The 21327-nt window shown below is 39.0% G+C and overlaps 1 protein-coding gene across 1 annotated transcript; it reads right to left on the bottom strand.

The window, feature by feature from the left end:
• Positions 1-40: 40 nt before the first annotated feature.
• alx4a (ALX homeobox 4a) lies at positions 41-18374 on the bottom strand. Its single transcript, XM_033989487.2, has 4 exons — positions 17835-18374; positions 6956-7272; positions 1594-1722; positions 41-1269 (listed from the first exon to the last, which is right to left on the bottom strand). Exons 1-4 carry the CDS (start codon positions 18166-18168, stop codon positions 946-948), a joined length of 1104 nt encoding a protein of 367 aa, XP_033845378.1. The 5' UTR covers positions 18169-18374; the 3' UTR covers positions 41-945.
• Between the last annotated feature and the right edge of the window lie 2953 nt (positions 18375-21327).

Here is a 21327-nt window from a genome sequence, read left to right as displayed (position 1 = left end):
GCAAATAACTAATGAATAAGTAATGAATTGAGGGATAAAAAGTAAAAATACTACACAAAATAATGAATTACACTTCTTGTTCATTGTAAACATATCAAGTTATTTTGGATTTGTACTACTGTGGTTCCAATATCAAGCATTAATGTGAAAATAAATTACATTAATAGGAGTTAATTACACAAATAGTTAGTCAATTGGCTTAATTTTCAGAGACGATGAGACACAGGACGTCCCGATAAGCTGGCTCGTTCGATTCCCTGTTGCGTCTGTCTGTGTGATTGACTTTCAGGCACTTTTCTGGACGAGGCTCAGAGGGTAAAGGGCGTGTCCACTCCCACGAGTCTTTGGAAGAAAACGGAGCTGGTTTTGTTCAAAGGTTTGTGCTTCTGCTATTCCCAGGCTTACGAGACCAGCTGACCACTTCCTCTTTCATCTGCTTTTTCATTCCACCTCAAAGTTTTCAAATTTTGGTTGATAGTTCACACTATTCGAACTATTTATATCGCCCTTTTCCACGCTACTTTCTATGTGTATGACTTTCTTTGCATAGCCCCTGGTCAAACAGACTAAAGTTACATAGATGAAGAGATTTGGTTGAGCGTAAGGGTGCTTGGTAAAAAAAACAAAAACAAAAATAGTGACAGATAAATGAGCCAAAATTTAAACTTAAATAAAATAAAACAGCACCAGCAAAGCATACACACAATAAAAGCATTGTAAAAGTCTGTATTCATCCTATAAGTGCATGTAAATGTCCTACGATGGTCAGTACTTCGCTTCAAATCTACAGTACAGCACCAAACCTTCCTTCAACGTTTTCATAATTTGATGGCAGATTTCAAAAGGTAGTAACCGTTGCCTTCATTATTGTTATATTTGCACCTAAACGCAGGTAGGGCTGAGTAAAAAATCTCCAAAAATAATGTCCTAGGTGCAGCGAACGCATCATGTAGCCCAGGATATGGCAGCACTGTGCTCTTTAGCCTTCATGCGGAGAGCTGCGATGCTTGAGGACTTGCGGTCGGGGTCCATGTTGAGATCGTACGAGTTGATGCCCGTCGCCATGGCAGCGGAGGAGGACCCGAAAAGGCTGCCCATGTGAGACTGGCCCACGTGCCCCGCGGAGCTCGGGACGCCCAGGAAGTCAGACACTCCACTGGCGGAGTGAGGGTGCGGGGTCATACAGGGGCTCACCGTGTCACAGGGAACCACGCAGCCCGGGACAGGAGAGGCTGCGCTGGTGCCGCCCAACCACGACGGATTCTGGATCTGATGGGATAAAACAACATTTCTGATTAAAATCCTGGTAAAAATGAATAACTGAAGTCCAGATAAAATCATTACAGATGTTTTTGCACTTATATAATCCTCATTTTTAAGATTAAAATACAGTTTATAGACCAGATCTGACTCGTTTGCGTGGATGCAACCTGCTTGTCCCCCCCTAGAGGTAAATAAGCTTGAAAAGAAATACCTAAAAAGTAACATATTGTACTTTTCAGTGGACTAGTACCTTCTTAATTCTGATAATAACTTGATTAAAACACCACCACACTCATTATTAAACCATAATTCATAACACAGATGTCGTACCTGTGCATAGTTCTCATGGCGTGACAGAAGAGGCAGCTCATAAGCCGTGGAGAAGTGAGTCCGAACCTGTTGCATCTGACCAAAACGCTCCCTCTTCCTCCATTTGGCTCTGCGATTCTGGAACCACACCTAGAATCAAAAACACATTATTTTCACCGCTGCAGTACATATATATAAAACGTCTATTTTAGCTTCAGATACACAGGTTTGGGAATGTTTCTCGTCACAAAGGAGCAGTTCATGATAATTACATTGTGCTACAGAACTACTGCCATTTGTTTGAAAGTTTGAAAGGGGCTGTCCTGGTTTTCTTCAGTTTTCTATAATCATATTTGACATGTAAACAGGAGAGTGTTGTTTATTGAAGCTAAATTACATTCAAAGTGAGTGGAAGTCTAAATATATGTTCTCACTACTGATCTGCTTTTCTTTACGTGATATTTGCATAATACCACCACAACAGTCCAACTTTTGTGACATTTATCCATGTGTGATTCAGTGTTATCGATGTGTTTTTAGTTCAGAATGTAAAATGTGCTGAGTCCGTGAGATATTAGCATCATTGCCGTAACAATTATCAATTCAAAATAAAGTATTATATCTCTTGAATTGTCAAAACTCCTCAAAATGCTCATTTAGCTTGACGTTTAAACCCATGACGTTAAAATATTGTGACATTAAGCGTAATAAATCTACATAATTTCACAAGCGAGTGGACTACACAGAGCTGCATCAGAATGGGCATCATCCCATCATCGTCATGTGTTTTGGGTTCGTCCGACTGTTCATAAATATTGGACTGAGATTAATAAAGAACTGCAAGTGATTTTCAACATTAACATCCCACTTGACTTTAAAACTGTGTATCTGGAGCGTACACGTCCTGCGGTGGAAACAATAGATGGACACCTTTGGAATGTTCTTTTGGCAGCAGAGAAAAAGCTATCACATAGAAACGAACCAACTGTCAAGGGCCGGGCTCGTTTGTAAAATGGGAAAAATACCTTTGCAGTTGTGGACACGGACAGAACATGGACGTATCATCGCACAAATATGTCAAACACCATATGCCAGGCTTTACAGAGGATTTCATACCAGTTAGACTTGTTTTGTCATTCGCTCTTTGTGTCTTGAGCCTTGTTTGTATTTGTCTTTTCTCAAAAATCATAATAAAAGAACGAGCGTCATCAGGTCACATGCTAATACGTGATGATTTATTTGCAAAACCCACATGACATAAACCAAAAGAATTTCCCCCATACAGTTTTAACTCTTTCCCTTCCCCGTGTTTAGGTATAGTTCCAAGTATTTTTATGCAGCGTGTGCCAGGCCTGTTGGCGATTATACGAGCAGGAACATATTTTTGTGTTGCACACTGGGCGTCGTGACAGTAATTGGTAAAGACCTTGACAGCTTAAGTAGCCGGTGGACTTTCAATGAGCCTTTATTTATGTTACAGCCCCAGAGAGAAAGAGCAGAGAAATGGCAAACTGGCCCCAGCAGGAGAGCTGTAGCAGGCCCACCACACTTTGAAGTACGCCGAGGCTCCGAGGATTGATAACCCGCCTTTCCTGTCACTCACGTCAGCTCCCAAAACCAAAGTCCGCCAAAGAAATCCCCCGCCTCAGACTGGCTTCACTTTTCCAACACTCATAAGCGCTAGTAAAAACACGCTGGAAACACCTCTGACCACTCTTGTTACTCATTAAAATGTAAGTTTGTTCAACTCCTTCAGGAATCCTTCAGCAAATAGTTTGTGACTTCCTTTTACGATTACGAGAAGGTCAACAATAACAAAAATCTGTGAAATGTTATCTTCTTGTTGACATGTTGTTATTTTAGGACGATGAATATAGGTCTGATCTGCCAGAGGTCACAGATTTAAGCTTTTTTTTCCCATTAGTGAAATAAACGTTGTCAATATTCAATAAAAACCAAAGAGAAGCAACCTAATGTGCAGAAATCTATGGGTATTCACTACAAACGAGGAAGTAGATCATTTGCTGTTGTGACCAGGAAAGGGAAAAATCCAAAAGTGAAAAAGTTTGGGTTAAGTGGTTTGAAGTTTTCATTCTTTCCCCTTTTGGGCATATGGTTCTTCTACTTCGTCTTCGTCTGCTGGTCTCCATGTGTCAGATACCATCTCAGCCCATGCGCTCAAAGGCAAATCTCAGATAGGTGGTGTTATTGAAACCCCTGACCTTTCACCTCTGACCCGCTGGTGTTTCCGCAGAACATATGACTCAACACGGAGCTATACTTTCCCTTTGAAACTGAAAAAGCAAACATCTTGCGCAGAATCACCTTCATAGTTCCTTTTTTTTTGCCAAACTGAGATGCACACTGAGCCTCTCTCCAGCAGTTAGATTTTTTGTCACACCCCAAAAACTGTAGAACTGATGAGCTGCGATTCTTCACGTGTGAATGAGTGGAGACCAGAGCGTCGTGTTTTTTGACTGACAAGGCATTTCGTGTCTTTTATCTTTGCCGTTTGAGAGTTTAAGAGGACCGCTGGGAGGGAGAGGGCCGTAAAGTTGGGTCCATCTGAAGCAGTCCGGTGTGTGATAAAATGTGCAGAAAGGCAAGTCTTCAGAGCCTCAGGGGTTGAGTTATAACCCCACGGGCCATGCACATTTCCTGTCTCTCTCCTCAGTAAAAGACCCCACTCCCACCCTGCACCTTTTCACTAGACACTGGTACAAAAGGCCACATGCCAGAGATAAAAAAGTGACATAGATCTGCTAATATTACCTGTTCTAATCCCAATATGTGCAGAGGTAAAAGGTAAACAACTGGTTCACTGCAGCAGGACTGACCCTAGTGCACCCAAAAGATCAGAATACTATGGAAATCTTCAACATCGTTTTTGTTATTTGTATGTTACTATAATATGGAGCCATGACGTCAGCCTACTCAGAGTATTTATGCACGGTTACTTTGAATATAGCAAGATGTAAGACAGAGAATGCATCAAATGAGCTTCATCGTTAAAGCAATTAACAATTTAAAACAAAATATTCTCTTCTTAATGGTCAAAAGTCCATAAATGTGACCTGTAAGGAAGTAAAAGAAGCTGACGTTCATGTGATGTAAGTCTAATGGGCCTGTGTTTTTGTCCTGAAAACACTTTTTAAAAAACTGGACTGAACTGAAACATGATTTGTTTTTTCTCCATCAATATAATCCTACAGATTTTGAACATTTTCATTTTTATGTATCTTTATTTATGCAGGTAGAGCCCGATGAGAGCGCTCAGACTCTCTTTTTCACGGGCGCTCTGTTCAAATACAGATAAATACAAACAAAACTAGTCCATAAATCCATATAAAACATTAAAACTGGTGCAGGTGTGAGTTTAAATATGTGTCACCAGATTAAAATAGAATAATAGAGTTAAAACAGACTAGTTTTTTCACATTACCCTCCTGTGTTTAGTGCTGTCAAATATAGACGTTCACTTCTCTGCCGCACATTGTGACAGCGGCTGGTACAAAAAGTGGGGCAAGAGGCCACGAGTCAGAAAAGAAAAGAGCCCCAAACCTGGGAGATATCATTCCAGGTTGTTTGACTAAAGTGAGCCTAAAATATCAACTGGCTCAAAGCCCCTGGGAAGACTTCACACCTACCCCAGAGACCTCAGCAGGGACACATTCTTGTCTGAACAGGAAGTTAATGAAAGAAAAACACTGCAAATCCGAGGGCTTTGGCGAACCAGGGCACACACACTCACCCTCGGATCATATAGAAATAGCTGGAGGTCACTTGCCTTGTTCCACTTGTAGGAATGTGTGACAGAAGTTCTGAGAAAGAATTTACCCACATCCAAAGCAGCCAAATATCCACAATTAACAATAATAGTACACATGTAAAAAGAAGTTATCTAAAACGAAATGTGCAACTCAAGTATAAGTAAAAATGATGTATCAGATTTATATTTTAGTAAAAAATAAAAGAAAAAGTTCAAAATTCTGTTACTCTGAAGCTGAAAATGTGCAATAAAACATCTCTTAGTTACAAATACAATAAACCAAATACTCAAATAAAAATAACTTGTAATTACTACCTCCTTTTGGTCTGAGATAACTGATGTCTGCCTTGTCCATTACACAACAATGACTAAAACACCACCCTCTTTGGGCAATGATCTGCTGTAATGTGTTCATAGAAACGCTCTCTCCTACAGTGCACATCTGAGACGCAGGCAGCTCCGCTGGGCCCCTGCCTGGCCCCTGTAACCCCCGTGTCTCCCCTCCTCCCCTCACTCTCGCTCCTCACTACTCCCACATAACCAGATAAATCTCCTATGTTTTTACAGTGAGTGACGTTATCTTTGGAGAGCTGCAGATGTTTAAAGGACCCTACAGAGCACATGCATCGGGCCATGTGTTTAGGTGTAATTCTCACGTAAAAATGAATAAACGTGCGGTTTACACTTTGGAGGTTCAGAGGAAAGACATCGTTTATTAAGAATGATTCAGGTTTTGTAATGACTGAACTGAGGGTTTGGGTTTAGGAGGGTTAGAGTATTAATGAAGTAGTTACCAAACCCAGTGGTGAAAGGTAATGAAGTAAAAGTACTAAAGTACGGTACTTAAGTACAAAGTTTATGTATCTGTACTTTACTTAAGTACATTTTAAACTTGATATGTTTTACTTTCACTTAACTTGAGAGCAGATATGTGTACTAGTACTTTACATATTTGAACAGGACTGAAAAGTGAAAGTATTTTTCATTATTGTTTTTAAGACCTGCTGAAGTCTGAGGGTTTATTTTTAACACATTTGTAGTTTGAGAAAACAAAAATATACAAAGAAAAACTATCAGTTCAGTTGTTTTTGTTGAACAAAATTCAGTTCAAATCTTTATCAAAATCACGACATGTGAAGCTCAAAATCTGCTCTAAGTACGTTTTTAAACAGGTGCTTTAATACTTTTACTTAAGTAGATTTTTTTCATATGATACTTTTTACTTGAGTATTTTTCTGTTCCAGTACCTGTACTTTTACTTCAGTAACAAAACACAGTACTTCTCCCACCACTGACCAAGCCTGAATTATTCTTAACCCTTAAGTATTTGTTAAGGTTAATCAGTGTGTACTTATGTTAGTTATGTGTAGTTATGTTACTCTAATAGTCTTATATTACTTTTGACATTTAAAGATTCTCTTGTTTCATCAATCGTCTAAAATCTTTGTAAATAACTTGATAAAGAAATAAAAATATCATTGAATTATTGTCAGTAAACCCTTTGAAACACAGTGTCTACAGTAAATCTACACAATTGAACTTGTTACTTGTGCAGGGACTTGTTGTACAGATTTTTCATTTCAAATTACAAAGTGAAATAAGTCATTTTTTTACCTGGACTCTGGCCTCGGTCAGGTCTGTGCGCAGAGCCAGCTGTTCTCGGGCGTACACATCTGGATAGTGCGTCTTCTGAAACACCTTCTCCAGCTCCTCCAGTTGGTAGCTGGTGAAGGTGGTGCGGTTGCGTCTCTTCTTGCCCTTGTTGCTCTCCCCGCCGTCGCCTTTGTCCAGGGGGCTGAGGTCAGAGGTCGGGGTGCGCTCGGAGCTGCCCTTCACGCTCGACTCCTTTGAAGACAGAAAGCTGGACTCCATCCCACCTGCGTCTGAGTCTGGGGCCACAGCAGAGTCACTCAGGCCGGAGCTGTTTTTACCTGAGCACGAGAAGAAAAAACTTACACTTAACTTATTTTATTTACAGACTGTGCAACTCAAGTTAAATATAATATTGAAGAAAATGATAATACTGAAACTAAAGTAGGATTATCCACAATTACTAAATGTATAAATGTACAACACTGCGAAAAACATGAGCTGCAATAAATAAAAAGCAGATTGAAACAGTAGTTGGTTTGTATAACTTCTATGACTCATTATTGGAGCCATACAAGTTATTTATTCAAACCTCTACCTCACAGTTCTCCTCGTAGTGCCAAAAAATAACTAAATCTTACAAACTGGAACACAAAAAGACCCACGATAAACACTGATCCTCAAACGACTGTAAAATTGATCGATTACTGAACAATAAAGACAACAATCGATGCGGTAAATACTGCGACAGGCCTCGACCGTACCGCACATAAAGTGTTGAAAAAGATCGTTTGTGATTTAACGAGATAACTGCTAATAATGAAGTGATGCAAACTGCAGCAGGTATAGTACAAATACACACTGCACACATAATAAAGCATTACATTTTGATATTTTAACATCCTCACTAACTAACTGCAGTTTAATTGCTCCAAACGTATCTTTAAATCTCCAACTTTAGTTCTGCGAATGACCCCACGTCTGCTGGACTATCTATACTCATCACCTCTCAGATCGTTACCCAAAATGGCCACTGGTCGCTGGGGGCATGTGTCGCCTTTTTCTATTACTGACAAAGTGCTGAGAATCAGATAAACGACTCTCTCGCCTCCTGGCTCTAACCTGACAACTTTATGAGAGTGTAGACGAGACCGGACTGGAAATAACTAGAGGATATGAGCGAGGTTTGAGTAAAAGAAGTGACCGCTGTATCGATAAGAGCAGTATTGAAGTACACGATACTGCACAGACGAAGAAAAGAATGAATACTAATTACTACAGAGGTTTACTTTTATAGTTATCAATGCAGAAATAAAAGTAAATAAAAGGTGTATCCAATGGACAATGGAACAAAGATGCTAAAATGAGTGACTAAATAGAAAAAAACGAAACTAAATTAGAAAACTATCACGTTTGGATCCCAATCTGACTATTTTTACCTTTCCCCCTGCAACTCAAACCATTCATAAGGCCTGAATTCTTCTTCTTATGTTTTTCCCACATGTTTCCTTCCTTTATGTTCATCGATAGACCTTACACGAAAACATGGTTGAGTCCTCGTAATACAATATTTCAAACATGTCTTTATAAACTATCCTACAACTTTTAGTGACAACCCAAACGGACTGGCAGCTTAGACAAGAAAGCTGGCAGTGACACCGCAGTGGAAATTTATGATCAGAGAGCTGCCTGAGGTTTTACAGTTAAGCTACGGGCTTCGGGACAGCCAAAAGAGAGAGAAAAGAGAGCTTATAAATGGCGTTTTGTGTCTGAAACCAGGCAAATCAGTTGTGACAATCCCACGGCAAGGTGACTTAATACCCATAAATGTATGTACCAGCGAGATTGATATATGCGTGCTGGTTTGAGTCACGCAGCGGTGATGGGAGCCGTAGTAAATAGCAACACTCGTTTGCCTAAGTCTGAAATTATGGTGTCTGCTTTCCACAACATCACACAATCATCATCGAATTACGGCAAGATCCTAGAGGCAGCCACACATGGAGCGCTGCACGCCAAGTCGTTTCACAACCCGGCACCCAGTAATGCCTTTGTTCCACCCCATATCAAAATGACATAAATTATAATCGTTTCATACTTTCCATAAATCAAACGATACTAAACATTTTGCAAGATAGTAGAATGTACGCAGAGCTGTGCCAAAAACTGCATGAATGAGTTTCACCTTCGCCAGAGTTGTCAACAAACTTATTTACGTATTTGTTGCGCGTTTTAGTCGTGAATAACAGCCAGACGGGGACTGACACAGAAAACAGGGTAACCGCAGGGGTTCAAAACAAATCAAAATTGTTGTGTTCGAAAGAGTTGCTTTAGTTGAGGGAAAATGTCTAACGTCTGATGATGCAATGGAGTTATATGTTTTAGCTGTTTTACGACACAAAATATATCCTTTTTAAGTGATGTATTGTCATTTAAATCAGCAGTAGTAGTAATATTTTTGTTTCGTAATCACAAAGTTACTAGATAAAGGTCCATGTAATGAGCTGCATGACTTTCCTCCCCCGTACAATCTTCAAATATGACTTTTTACTGCGTTTCATTCGTCTTAATGGACAGATAATGTTACTTTTAAGATGTGCATACGTGCCACTAATTCATGTTAAGTATTGCACTAAAGATTTATGCTAGTCTTTATGGTTTCCCTGCAGACCACTCAAGATCCCAGGACTGTGTGATCACTGGATGTTTTCCTTACACACAAATCGAGATGGACTGTGTTTTGGTGGTGGGGGTCTCAGCGGGGGGCTAACATCCACAACCATGACTCTCTATGTCCATGACTAACACACATCCTGTTAAAGCTTGAAGGGAGCAAGCGTGTTTTATCCAAGCGTAAATACTGGGGAGTTATTTCACCATATTCCCCTGGAAGGCACCGCTCACCCCTCCAGAGAGCTGTCAGGACGCTCGCTGATCAAAGACGGCTGTTTAGATTCACGTCACAGATCTGCTTTTGGCCGGACCAGACTATTGTGACAGTCCAGGGCCTGTGTTATTGGTGAGGTCTGCGGCAATCCCTCAGGTGACCAGCAGTGGGCCCTCCTACAGCGGCGGCGGCCATATGCAGAGCGCTTAGGGGGAGAGGACTGAAAACAAAAGAGCTTCGCCTCCAAACAGCCAAACGCCATGTCTTATTGAGCACAACTTTAACTGTATTTTCTTTGTTTTTGCTGCGTTTCTTGGTCTCGTTTCTTTCATAGACTGAAGTTTGGTTAATCTGCTTTGTTTTCATTCACCAATAACGGTTCATTGTTTGATTTTGTAACTTCCTGTTGGTTAAATCAATAATTGAGTGAAGCCCCACGAGGCGACTGCTGTTGTGGGCCCTACAAAAATAAATACAATTGGATTAACATTGAAGTAATTGTCCGAACTCGTTGACCCTCCAAACTTAGACGTTCACGTAGCTCGTTTAACTCACCGCGCCTCACGTGGGTCATTTATTTTTTACTATAGAACCCACAAACCATTTAGGACAGATATCTACACACAGAAACAAGCTTGTGTTTGTAAAAAGTGACACGGAAACACAGTCGGGATGAAGTAGAAGTACACGAGACATGCAGTAATGAGTACTTCTGCAGTTATTACATTTACATATTTACATTTTTACTATTTTAAGTACAAAACATTGCCATTTTGGGTTATGGATTTATGAGAATTCACTGGATAATATGAATTGATAAATATAAAAAAAAGAAAAACAATTCAAGACGCAATAAACAAGCAGCTAAAAAAACAATATTCTTCAAATGTAAAAAAAAAAAAAAGTACAAACTCAGTACTCCGAAATGAGAATATAAAGCAGCTCTTTTCTCTTTTTTTTTCTTTTTTTTTAGACCATTTTCAACACAAAATAACAGTCCTTTCTTTATGATACAACGTGGTCTTACACTCTTTCGGATAAAACTCAGGATCATTCAAAAACTGTTCAGTAAACCTCAAATTTCGCCCTGTTTTTTAGTATCGATACTTGCTAAAAATGAGTGTCAAGTCCTAGCACTAACACTATTGATTAGTATGTGATTTACAGTACTTTTGTCAGCCCTAGTGCCACTGTAATAAAGTATAATCCTGTTCCCGTGTGCACAGCCGTGAGTACCTGTGTCGTGTTTGGGACAGGGTCAGACAGTGGTGCAGGACGCCCATTAAAGCCCAGTTAAAAACCAAGGGCCCAACATCAAAGTCTAATTTAAGCGGCTGTAAAGCGACAGGGCACCTTCGCTCTCTCCTTTATAGACTGGGACGACTGGGGTCAACGCACGGTGTTAAGAGGAAGACTCATAAATTACACAGCACACGGAGACTGCCGGAGATTAACAACTTGTTACACAAACTGAACAGAGAAAATTCCCAAATAGTGGAAAGATATATGAGACTGGGAAGAGAGCGCTGCATGTGTGAGAAGTATTTGTTTTAACAGCGATCAGAGCAGGCGTTTTTGTCTCAGCATAAGCTTAGAAAGTACTTTGAAAAGAGTTTGGGTCAATGAATATATCTCGGGTAGTGCTTTGGATAGATGGATTCTGACGTACAGATGCCCAGTGCGTGCCTGTGACCGGACCACAAATTATATAAATGTGATGTGGTGTCACTTTCACAAGACGCTATGAATAGACGAGGAATCAGAGCAAAACTAAGCTGAGTACACAGATGATGTCAAGGTGCGTTTATATCTCGAAAAGTATTGGTCAGAGGAATAAAACAAAGCACATTTTTTACAGAAGTTGGCTTAGTTTATGATAGAATTTTAGCAAAAGTGTGGATTCAGATCAGTTTTTGGATAATTAAGGAGTTTTTTTTGGTTGCTAACTTAGAAGAATCGCAAATTTTGATTGAATTTCTTATAATTGATAAAGAGCATTTACCCCTGAATTGACGTCAGGTCTGTCGTACCAGTGCTTTTTCTGAAATCTACACATCTAATTTGTATTTTTGTTGTTTTTTATCATTTTCTATATGTACTTTCATGCACGTTTTAGTAACATTTGGTCACTTTATAATAACTAAAGCATGTAAACTTAATTAAAATAGTTTATTAAGAATGATTTAGCCCTATCTATCTCATTTTAACCCCTTAATTATGAAGTGTAAATCATTCTTAATAAACATTTTGCTCATTATGCATCAACTTTTTGCTCACGTGTTTGTAAAAATGTAAAAATCTCATACTTTAAATAACAGAAACTACCTTTTTCTTGCCGTTACACAACCGTAGCCAGGCCGTTTTGCGAGTGAGGTTTTTGCTGATGTTCTGAAGTCTCTCAACACTTTGATATTAAACCCTGTTGACTGAATGACGATGATTGATTCTCCCTAAAATTCACAGACTGAGAAGAAGCGCAAAACGCCTTTAAGACAGATAAATCACGTCTGATCCATACACTCCCCTCTGAGCCGTCTCCACCACCTCACTTCCAAATGTTTCCATCCAACTTTAAAGCGCAGCCTTTCTCTTCCACTGTTTTTGTTTTCCAATCGTACGAGAACATTCCAGAGCGGAAAGTTGTGCACCAGCATATTTTGTTGGTAAAGGGAGTTCATTATACACACATGCGCCATTGATAAATATAAAACATGGTAAAGTCTCATAAAATCGATTATAAGAGTATGTTTGGTACACTTGTTACTTTTATTTGATTTTATATTAGAACAAACATAACGGGCTATAATTTTAAGTTTTATTAGTTCCAGATTACGCAGAATTTTGGTCTGAAATGGTTTGAAAATAGCTCAAGCATGAAATTTCAAAATCCTTTACAGCAAACACAACCAGGCCTGTCACGATAACAACAGTTCGAGCTCAAAAAATCACAAAATATAGACAATAATCGATAATATTGGAACTAATTTATGCCACTATCCTCCAAAAACTATTGTATTGTTGTGTGTTTTTAACCAAATTATACAAATTGCAATTAAAAAACAGCAGAATTAAACACTTTGGTAGTCAGTTTGTGTCTATAAAAAGTCATTTAAGTTATTTTTTCAACCCTCTACACTTCAAATCTCATTGTAATACAGAAAAATAACAGGTTTCCCACTGGCACAAAGTAAAAATACTCAAGATAAATATATAAGACCCCCAAAAACTATTGTAAATGTGTTTTAACCTTATTATACCAAATTGCAATTAAAAAACAGCAGAATTAAACACTTTAGTAGTCAGTTTGTGTCTATAAAAAGTCATTTAAGTTATTCTAAGTTATTTTTTCAACCCTCTACACTTCAAATCTCATTATAATACAGAAAAATAACAAGTTTCCCACCAGTATAAAGTAAAAATACTCATGATAAATACATAAAACACTCAAAAAGTATTGTTCCAACTAAAGACAACACCAATTTTTACTTTTAGAACAGAAAATGTCTTCTTACTCATGTATATTTTGATCCTATTAGTGTAAGTAAGCAGCTAAATCAATCAGAAATAAAATAATGTCCCAGACCAAACCTAAACTATTTTAACAGCTAATCTCCTGCCATGTCATATATTCCCTGATGCCTCACTGTTACATAGGGAAAGCGGTGACAAAAAGGCAAAACATTTTCTCTCTCTCACTCACTCGTCTATGCAAACTGAGACTAATGTAAATTGTGCTGCCAAAACTTGAAGCTAAACGGTAAAGTGATCCTGAGTCCATGTCACCTCCACTCATGTCAGGACGGGGCTGAGGAGTGGCCCGTTCGTCTGGGCTTGGGGCTGGTTCCCATTACGGCCCGATGTGACTGATCGAGGCGCACGGACCATTACGAGAGGCCAAGCGGTCGACTCGTGTTAAATGTGGAGGAGGCAGAGAAGCAGGGCGACACACAGGGGCACTGGACCAGAACGGGACAGGGAAATGAATTTACATTACACATGGAAATGGGTCAAGGCTGGCAGGACTACGGATTTGGGCAATATGTTTTTGCTCAGGTTTGGGCACTGTGAATACTATTTCTCAGTCTGGAGTGCACAATTCTTTAGTTTTACCTTTATATAAAATGGAACACAACTTATAGAGGCAGCGGACGTGCTCTCCAAAGTGATTTTAAAAGTCTGAAAGTTTTAGACAAACTTTGATTTGAAATATTGTGTAAACTCTGGAAACAATTTGTGGAAAAAGTTACATTTTATGGGGGAGAGAAAACAAATTGACAGGGGTGTTTAGCGTGTCAAAATGCATCATGGGAAATTTAGTTGTGTTTTATTCGTGCCACAAATGCTAAAGTTTAAGCTTCACAAATTATGGGTGAAATGTAAACAAACGTATCTCTTGTTAAATGAAAATGAGATGAAAACCTTCTTCTCAAGTTACTAAATTCATTTTTTGAGTTTAAACTAAAATCATATCCGCGTCTGACGTAAAAAGTAAACCGGACATGACAGCAGCGAGCGTCTACATGTCACACATTTAATCCATCCTAATTTACTGAGACCCGCCGTTCAACAACTCTCACCCATAAAAGTATCGCCCTTTGCCTCGTCCCAGTCTAGTTAAATGTTTACTGTGCACCACTGGAGCCCAAATGTTGCAGAGCTGTCTGGTCCAGCTGCTTGAGCTTTTGAATGGGGGTTTCAAATGGATTTGCCCTGGTCTGGGGTGTGTGAGGAGGGCAGGACGAGAGGCCAGAGGGCACAGTTCAAGAGAAGACCCTGACACATCCAATGAGGAAGTGTCGTCTCCTGGGACTACAAATATGGAGGAGCGTGCCGGGATTGAGCTGTTAAGTAGAACGTTTGAGTGTCGGTGTTGGGTTTTTGTGCATTTTATAACAGTTTCTAATTAATGAACAGCTCAAATAAGTTTATATGTGTGAATCCAGTACATTCTCATTAATAAATTGCGTATATTTGAGTTAGTACTGTGAGTTTAAGCTGCTGTGCTGTTGGCTTAGTGTAATCCTCTGTGTCACATCATCATCTTATTAGAGCATCTTAAGTCACACATAAACTCCTCCGATTCGGTCAAATATTCCTCTGAGCTCTGTTACTTCTGTTATGGACTGCAGTATTATACAATCATGTATTTTGTGGTAAACCTGAGTACAGACGTGGTACTTTCTTCTGCTTTTTTTTAAATTATTACTTTACTCATCACCAGTTGTTTTCATCTCAATTTAGTGAAGTAAAAGTGCAAAAAAATGAATTCTCAAGTAAAAGTATCACATGAAAACATTGACGTGAGTAAAAGTATTAAAGTACCTGTTTCAAAATGTACTTAAAGAGTAAAAAGTCAAAGTATTTCATGCAGATTTTGAGTTTTACAAAGCTTCAAATGTAGTGTTTTTTGATAAAGATTTGTGCTGAGTTTTGTTCAACAGAAACAACTGAATCGATAGTTTTTTCTGGCTGTTTTTCTTTGTATATTTTTGTTTTCTCGAATTACAAACCTGTTAAAAATAAACCCCTCAGCGTTTTCAGCAGGTCTCATACAATAATCAAAAACACTTTTACTTTTCGGTTCAAAAATGAAGCAGAAAGTAAAGACCCTGCTCTCAAATGTAGTGACGTAAAAGAAGTAAAAAAGTACAGATACCTAACATTTGCACTTACTTTGCCACGTTCCTTCACTGTTTTTCATTCCTAAAATTCTCCTTTGACTCAATAAAGACATAAATACCACAATAAAGTCTTTAGTTTACCCAGTGTAACTAAAGGTTTCATAAAAGAAATGAACGAGGAAGCAACAAGCCAAAGTCTGACATTTCTCAATCTAAACATGAGGAATCATTTATCATTTTTCATCTCGACTTTGCTGAGCACATTTCGCTATCCTCTTTCATTCATGTTTATGTCGGAGAGTGGGGTTGTAGCGTCATCTTTTAATCACAAGGTAAACAAGTGAAAAGTGTTGAAGAATGACGCCACATGAATCTGATTTTATTTTGGAGGCGAAATAGGGATCTTAACCTAGGATCAGATCAGATGGAGGAGATGGAGGAGGATGTTTGGGTATTGAGGGCAGAGAAATAAAGCAAACACAGTGTTGACATCTGAGTTGCATTAATGTCAGAGGTCTCCTGGTCTGCACGGCTCATGTTTGTTCCTGCTTTCTCCACCGTGAATCCGCTCGGCTTGGAAAAGTGGCGCCTTCAAAGGATAAATAATATGACAATCTGATCCTGTAGTTGTGAAATCGAAGGGGAACTAAAGATTAAATAACAAAACTGTTCATTGGTTCTAAATTCTTAAGGATCTGATGCATTTCACTTCACGTAGGTAATGTGTTTTTTTAACAACAGCAAAATCTGAGCCATTGTCCTCCTACGATTTCAGTGTTTTGTTCATATGATTGCATCTATATTCGCCTCAAAGAACAATCCACTGTTTAATTATTATAAAACTTAAAGGTAATTGTTCACAAATAAACTGGAAGAATGTAAAAAAATATATATTTAAAAATGTAAAGTCTAATTGTTTCTGTGTCACATTTAACACATTTAAATCAACAGGTATTTTACAGTTTGGATGTAAATAATAACTGCAGACAAGCCCACAGTTCAGTGCAGATGTCACTGTTTAAAAAGCTCCTAAAAGCAGCAGCCGCCTGTTTTGTGAAGGATTGATATGTGTTTCTAATATTTTGAGGCTATAAAGGATATTGCCGGAGGCCGCTTTCCAAAAACTGTCATAACATCCGCCATAAACTTCTAGCTCGTGCGTAAAGCTGATGGACAGGCCTCTGCAGGAACCAAAACCACTCAACCGTAAAAGCACAAATATAATTAGCCTATTTCATTTTTTTTATTGGCAAAATAACATGATCGTGTGTCTTAAAATATAATTTGTTTTCAATTAAATTCAGTCCGTTCATTTTGCTTAATTCCTGTTGTGCGTAATTTGGATTTCATGGACACGTTTTTGTGGATTTAGTTAAATAATAATAAATGCAAAAGTCATATTTATTTATTTTTTTACAAAATCCTAAAATGAATGAAACGTGAGGCGTTTGATGTCATTTGCTCTATTTTGTAACAAAGCTGTTCACGTGTTTAATGAGCAAACAAACACACACTTTATTTATTTTAAGTTGTTATAATCTGATTGACTTTGCTGCGTTTTGTTGTAAAAAGTTGCAGGCCTCTTTCTGCGTTTCCACTTCGATGCTCTTTGTTGGGACGTTCAAATTGGGATTAGAATAAAGAGGATTTAACCCAAGTCGACCTCAACAATTTAGCCTCTTTACAGCTACTGCACAAATGATCATTAGTCCTATTAGAGCCGTGATCCTGCAGCACCTCGCGCGCGGCGCACAGCGCGGCCTAATTGGAGCCAATCAGCGGCGACTGTCGCGTCTGAACAGTTTGAAGCTCATCTGAAAACCTGTTAATTCAATTGTGCGTCTCAGCCACGACATTAAGGATTGTAATGCAGCTTATCGAGTTAAACCAAAGCACTAATGCAATGAAGGGTTTGATCAAGAGAAAATGTGTTAGACTGGATATTACGCACAAACGTCTTAACCTCTTTACGCACAGAGGCGCCATTTGGAGAGCACAGAGGCACATGCAAATATACACTAGAAGAGCTTTTATCACCAGCACGTTTACTTATCCCAGCGTGAATAAGCGGGATTTAAGAGTCATCACAATCAGCGTTTGAGATGGTTCACTTTCTGCCAGGGACCTGAAAACACTTCCATCTGTTGCCTTTGAAAACACGTAAAATTACGCAATAATACGCGCACAAAGCATCTGCAATAACTCACAAAAACAGCAGTGTTGGAGCAGAGCATGTCACTAAAGTGCTTTATAAGTTTTACTCTTTAGTCTTTGTTCTAGTCCTGTTGTTGTCTCCCTCCATAATTTCGATAAATCGCGTTCTTAAATAAAACAAAACTAAAAGTGAAGTAAAACAAAGGCATTCTTAAAATCATCCATAATGCGCTTGTCTCACCATAGCAGTGGACAGTCCCGTTGTGTCCTCCTGTCTCCTCGTGCGCTCTGTCCTCCTCGGGGGGCGTCTTGCACGAGGACCTGAAGAGCTGGTATTTGCTGAAAGAGTCCTCACCACTTGTTGCCGTAATTGCTGCTGCTGATGCTGCGTCCAATGAGTGGCACTTCTCCGCGTAAGACTCGCTCTTGTTACTGAGCAGGAAGGGACTGTATCTGTGCGAGTCAGCGGAGGGGAACGTCCTGAAGAGCTGCTCCCTGCTTTGTGCCGTGGACATAGAATAGTAAGAATCCATGGATGTCATGTCGTAGTGTGGGACGCGAGCTTCTGCGTTCATGCTTTTAAAAAAGGAGGAAAAGTTTGTCTCTCTTGCTCTCTCCAGACTCACAGACACCCCTCCTCTTCCTATACCTCACACAGCAGATGTTTTTACTTATAAAACCATTCAGATCTCTTCCAGGAACCGCTGTCGCTGACCACGCTCCCGCTAAAGGTCTGACTGTGGAGATAGTTGGGATAGTTGTTGGGACCACTCTCCTCCTCGTCGCGATTCCCATGTGATTTTATGTGAATGACACGGAGCAGTGAGGTCATGTATTAGATGGGTAAAGAAGGAGGGGGCTTAACACATGACATGAAACCAGTGCTGGATATGAACAGGCCATAAGCCGCGATGAGTGATGGCACTGGGGCGGAAAAGACACGATTTTATGCGTTATTTGCAACGGTTCATCAGGAACAAACTCTCCATTTACGCGCGCCTTTGTGCGTAATGTTCTATCAGAAGAGAGTTTGTTTAATCACCTCGCTCCTCAAGTCAGTGTATTTTTGTATTTATGCGCAATAAGACACAGAACAAATATATTAAGTCACTTTTTTGCGTTTAGTTATATTTGAAATAATTGGGTACAAGTGCTTTTGGTGTTATGGGACTGTAAAAAGTTGGTTTGGTCACGCTTGAATGAATATACTGTAAAGTTTTTGTATAAATGAACCAGTTTGCATCTGTGTTTCTAATGTCAAACTTAAAGTGAACTCATCTATGGTCCAGGTTGCATGAGTATAACAAACATTATTTGAGCAGGATGAAGTACAACCTGCTTAAATTCACCTCATGTTGATGAACAAAGTTTTAAATGAACAAATTAGACTGTGATTTATTTCAATCCAAAGCAAAATGACAACAAAGCTGGACATACACCACATCTTTAAAGCGAAGCACAGACTCCGCTCTGATCCCATCACACATGTCGAGCAGATGAACATTTGGAGCATGTGTGAGACAGATAAAAGGGAGGACACCAGCGGGACCGAGCGGCACAAAGACTCTTTATTTGTATGTCTTCATCTGAGACTGAGGACGCAGCTCAAACTCTAACTTCTGATGGGATGCTGCTAAACATAGGGCTACTTTTAAAGGGACTTAATCACTTTCATTCAAACTAACTTTCTCCAAGGAGCCTTCCCTCATCTGTCAGTGAATCATTTATGGCTCTGAGGCACACTACAATAACTCATCATAAGCTACTTGTGTCGGGCATTTATATCTGGACCAAAGAAAAAATTCATGTGTAAGCTCTTAGTTCGAGTAGTTATAGTATTTTTGTGCAGATTAGCGAAAGACAAAGAAGCACGGTTAAATATTACAATACACAAATGTTGTTTTTTTTTTGTTTGTTTTCTAATCAAACCCAACAGACCACTCCAAACCACCAAAGCCGTGACAACAAAGGAGCAAACTGAAATTGTGTGTGTGTGCGTGTGTGTGTGTGTGTTGTTTTTTGTACACATAACACTATTGTTATATTTATTTTTTCTAATCTTATGCACTTTTTTTGGAAAACTATGCCGCTATGCTCTATTTTTTGTATGTAAACGCTTAAAATTGGAAACATTTGTGGAGTTACTATTACATTTAATGCTCAAGCCTTTCACACATTTCAGTAAAAACTTGCAGACATTTTGCTCTCTTCAAGTTTTCATGTCTTTTTTTAATCTTTTTTGCACATGGACGTGTAGAAATAGACCTACACGTGCTGTTAATTCATTCAAAAATATTGCCTCTGTGAGAGTAATTTGGGGGTAATACTGTATTTCAAACAGCAAGAGCACAGCATCTGCACAAAACTCACAGCTGTCCACTAATTATGCGACAACACGTCATGTGACACGCATTTTAATAAGAGAAAGGAGATCTGTGTGAGATGCAATAGACAATAGAGATCGACCCATGTGTTTTTTTTTTCATGGCCGATGCTGATACAGATTGTTTAGAACACAGAGCAGCTGATGAACGATAATCTCTTTACTACAAACTCCCCCCAAGACCTTTTTTTTTTTACTACAAACCTATAAAAGAGCTGTGTCATCATGTTTTGTGCAGCAATTTCTTCATATTCAAGTGTTATGTAAAGCTTTTTGTGTATTTTCTAAGTAGCAGATCGAACAAAACAAAATATCGGCATGTGCTGGAGATTTACGGGCGATAATAGATGCGTTTAAAAGGCCAAATATCGGTTCAATATATCGGACAATCAATGTTTCAATCTGGGTCTAAAGATAAACATTTAATATTCAATGTACAGACTCTACACTCAACAAACTGACACACAAACTCGTTGCATACGGCTATAAAAAAATGTACAAACTTTATCTTGTGGAAAAGGAAATAGAGACTTTAAATTTCTTTTCTTTTGTCAATCTAAAACATGCCTAAAGCACAAACATCCCAGTCAGGAAGACGGAGTGTCACCGGCTTTTCCCAAATTCATCACAAACCCGGATATGTTTTATGTGGGTCTCTATTAAATCAGGAGCGTGACTAATTTTTTAGGAAGCCGTCCATAATTATGTTTGATTTTGTAAACGCTCTGGTATTGGAGAAGCACAAAGACATTGTATGGAGGGTATAATGGGGGAGACTGTTGTGATTGTCTTTGGCCATAACCCAGCGATAACCTCTTGCACCCCAAACCGGACTTTCTATTTACGATATTTAGGAATGTGGGGGTTAAAGACAAACACAAGGAAGAGCCACATCCGTACAGCGCAGACGACATTAAACTTTAGCCTCTGCAGCTTTAGCCTGTGGCAGTGAGGACGTGATTGAGGCCTTTGAGGGGCATTAACGGAGCGTGGAGTCGCTTTTGTTCAAAAATGGAAAAGAACCGGAAACACAGAACATCTCAGTTAATTTTACTCAAGTGTGTTTTCTACATGGGGCGTCGTCAGGGGGGAAAATGACTTGACAGACAGTTAAACATCAAGAGGAAACGGGTTAAAATGTGTGTTATGACTTATTTTTATAAACCAAACTCGTAAAAAGCAGAAAAAAATATGAAAAATATGATCTGTGGTGATAGTGTTCAGTGGTGGATGAAGTACTCAGTTTTATACAGATGCAGAGGTAAAAAGTTACTCAAGTAAAAGTTAAAGTACTGTTTAAAACCTGTTTAAAAATGTACTTTAAGAGTAAAAAGTAAAAGTATTTCACACT

This window comes from Periophthalmus magnuspinnatus, chromosome 3 (assembly GCF_009829125.3).
Source record: "Periophthalmus magnuspinnatus isolate fPerMag1 chromosome 3, fPerMag1.2.pri, whole genome shotgun sequence".
NCBI lineage: Eukaryota > Metazoa > Chordata > Actinopteri > Gobiiformes > Gobiidae > Periophthalmus > Periophthalmus magnuspinnatus.
Note: the sequence above shows the minus strand (reverse complement) of the source record. Positions and strands in the feature narration are given on the sequence as shown.

Bases quoted from the DNA above. Each gene is read 5' to 3' on its own strand.
- alx4a (XM_033989487.2), bottom strand. From the start codon at position 18,168: ATGAACGCAGAAGCTCGCGTCCCACACTACGACATGACATCCATGGAT. The intron at 7,273-17,834 runs GTGAGACAAGCG...TCTCGTGCTCAG, and splicing joins CGGGACTGTCCACTGCTATG to GTAAAAACAGCTCCGGCCTG. The intron at 1,270-1,593 runs GTACGACATCTG...TTATCCCATCAG, and splicing joins GCCATGAGAACTATGCACAG to ATCCAGAATCCGTCGTGGTT.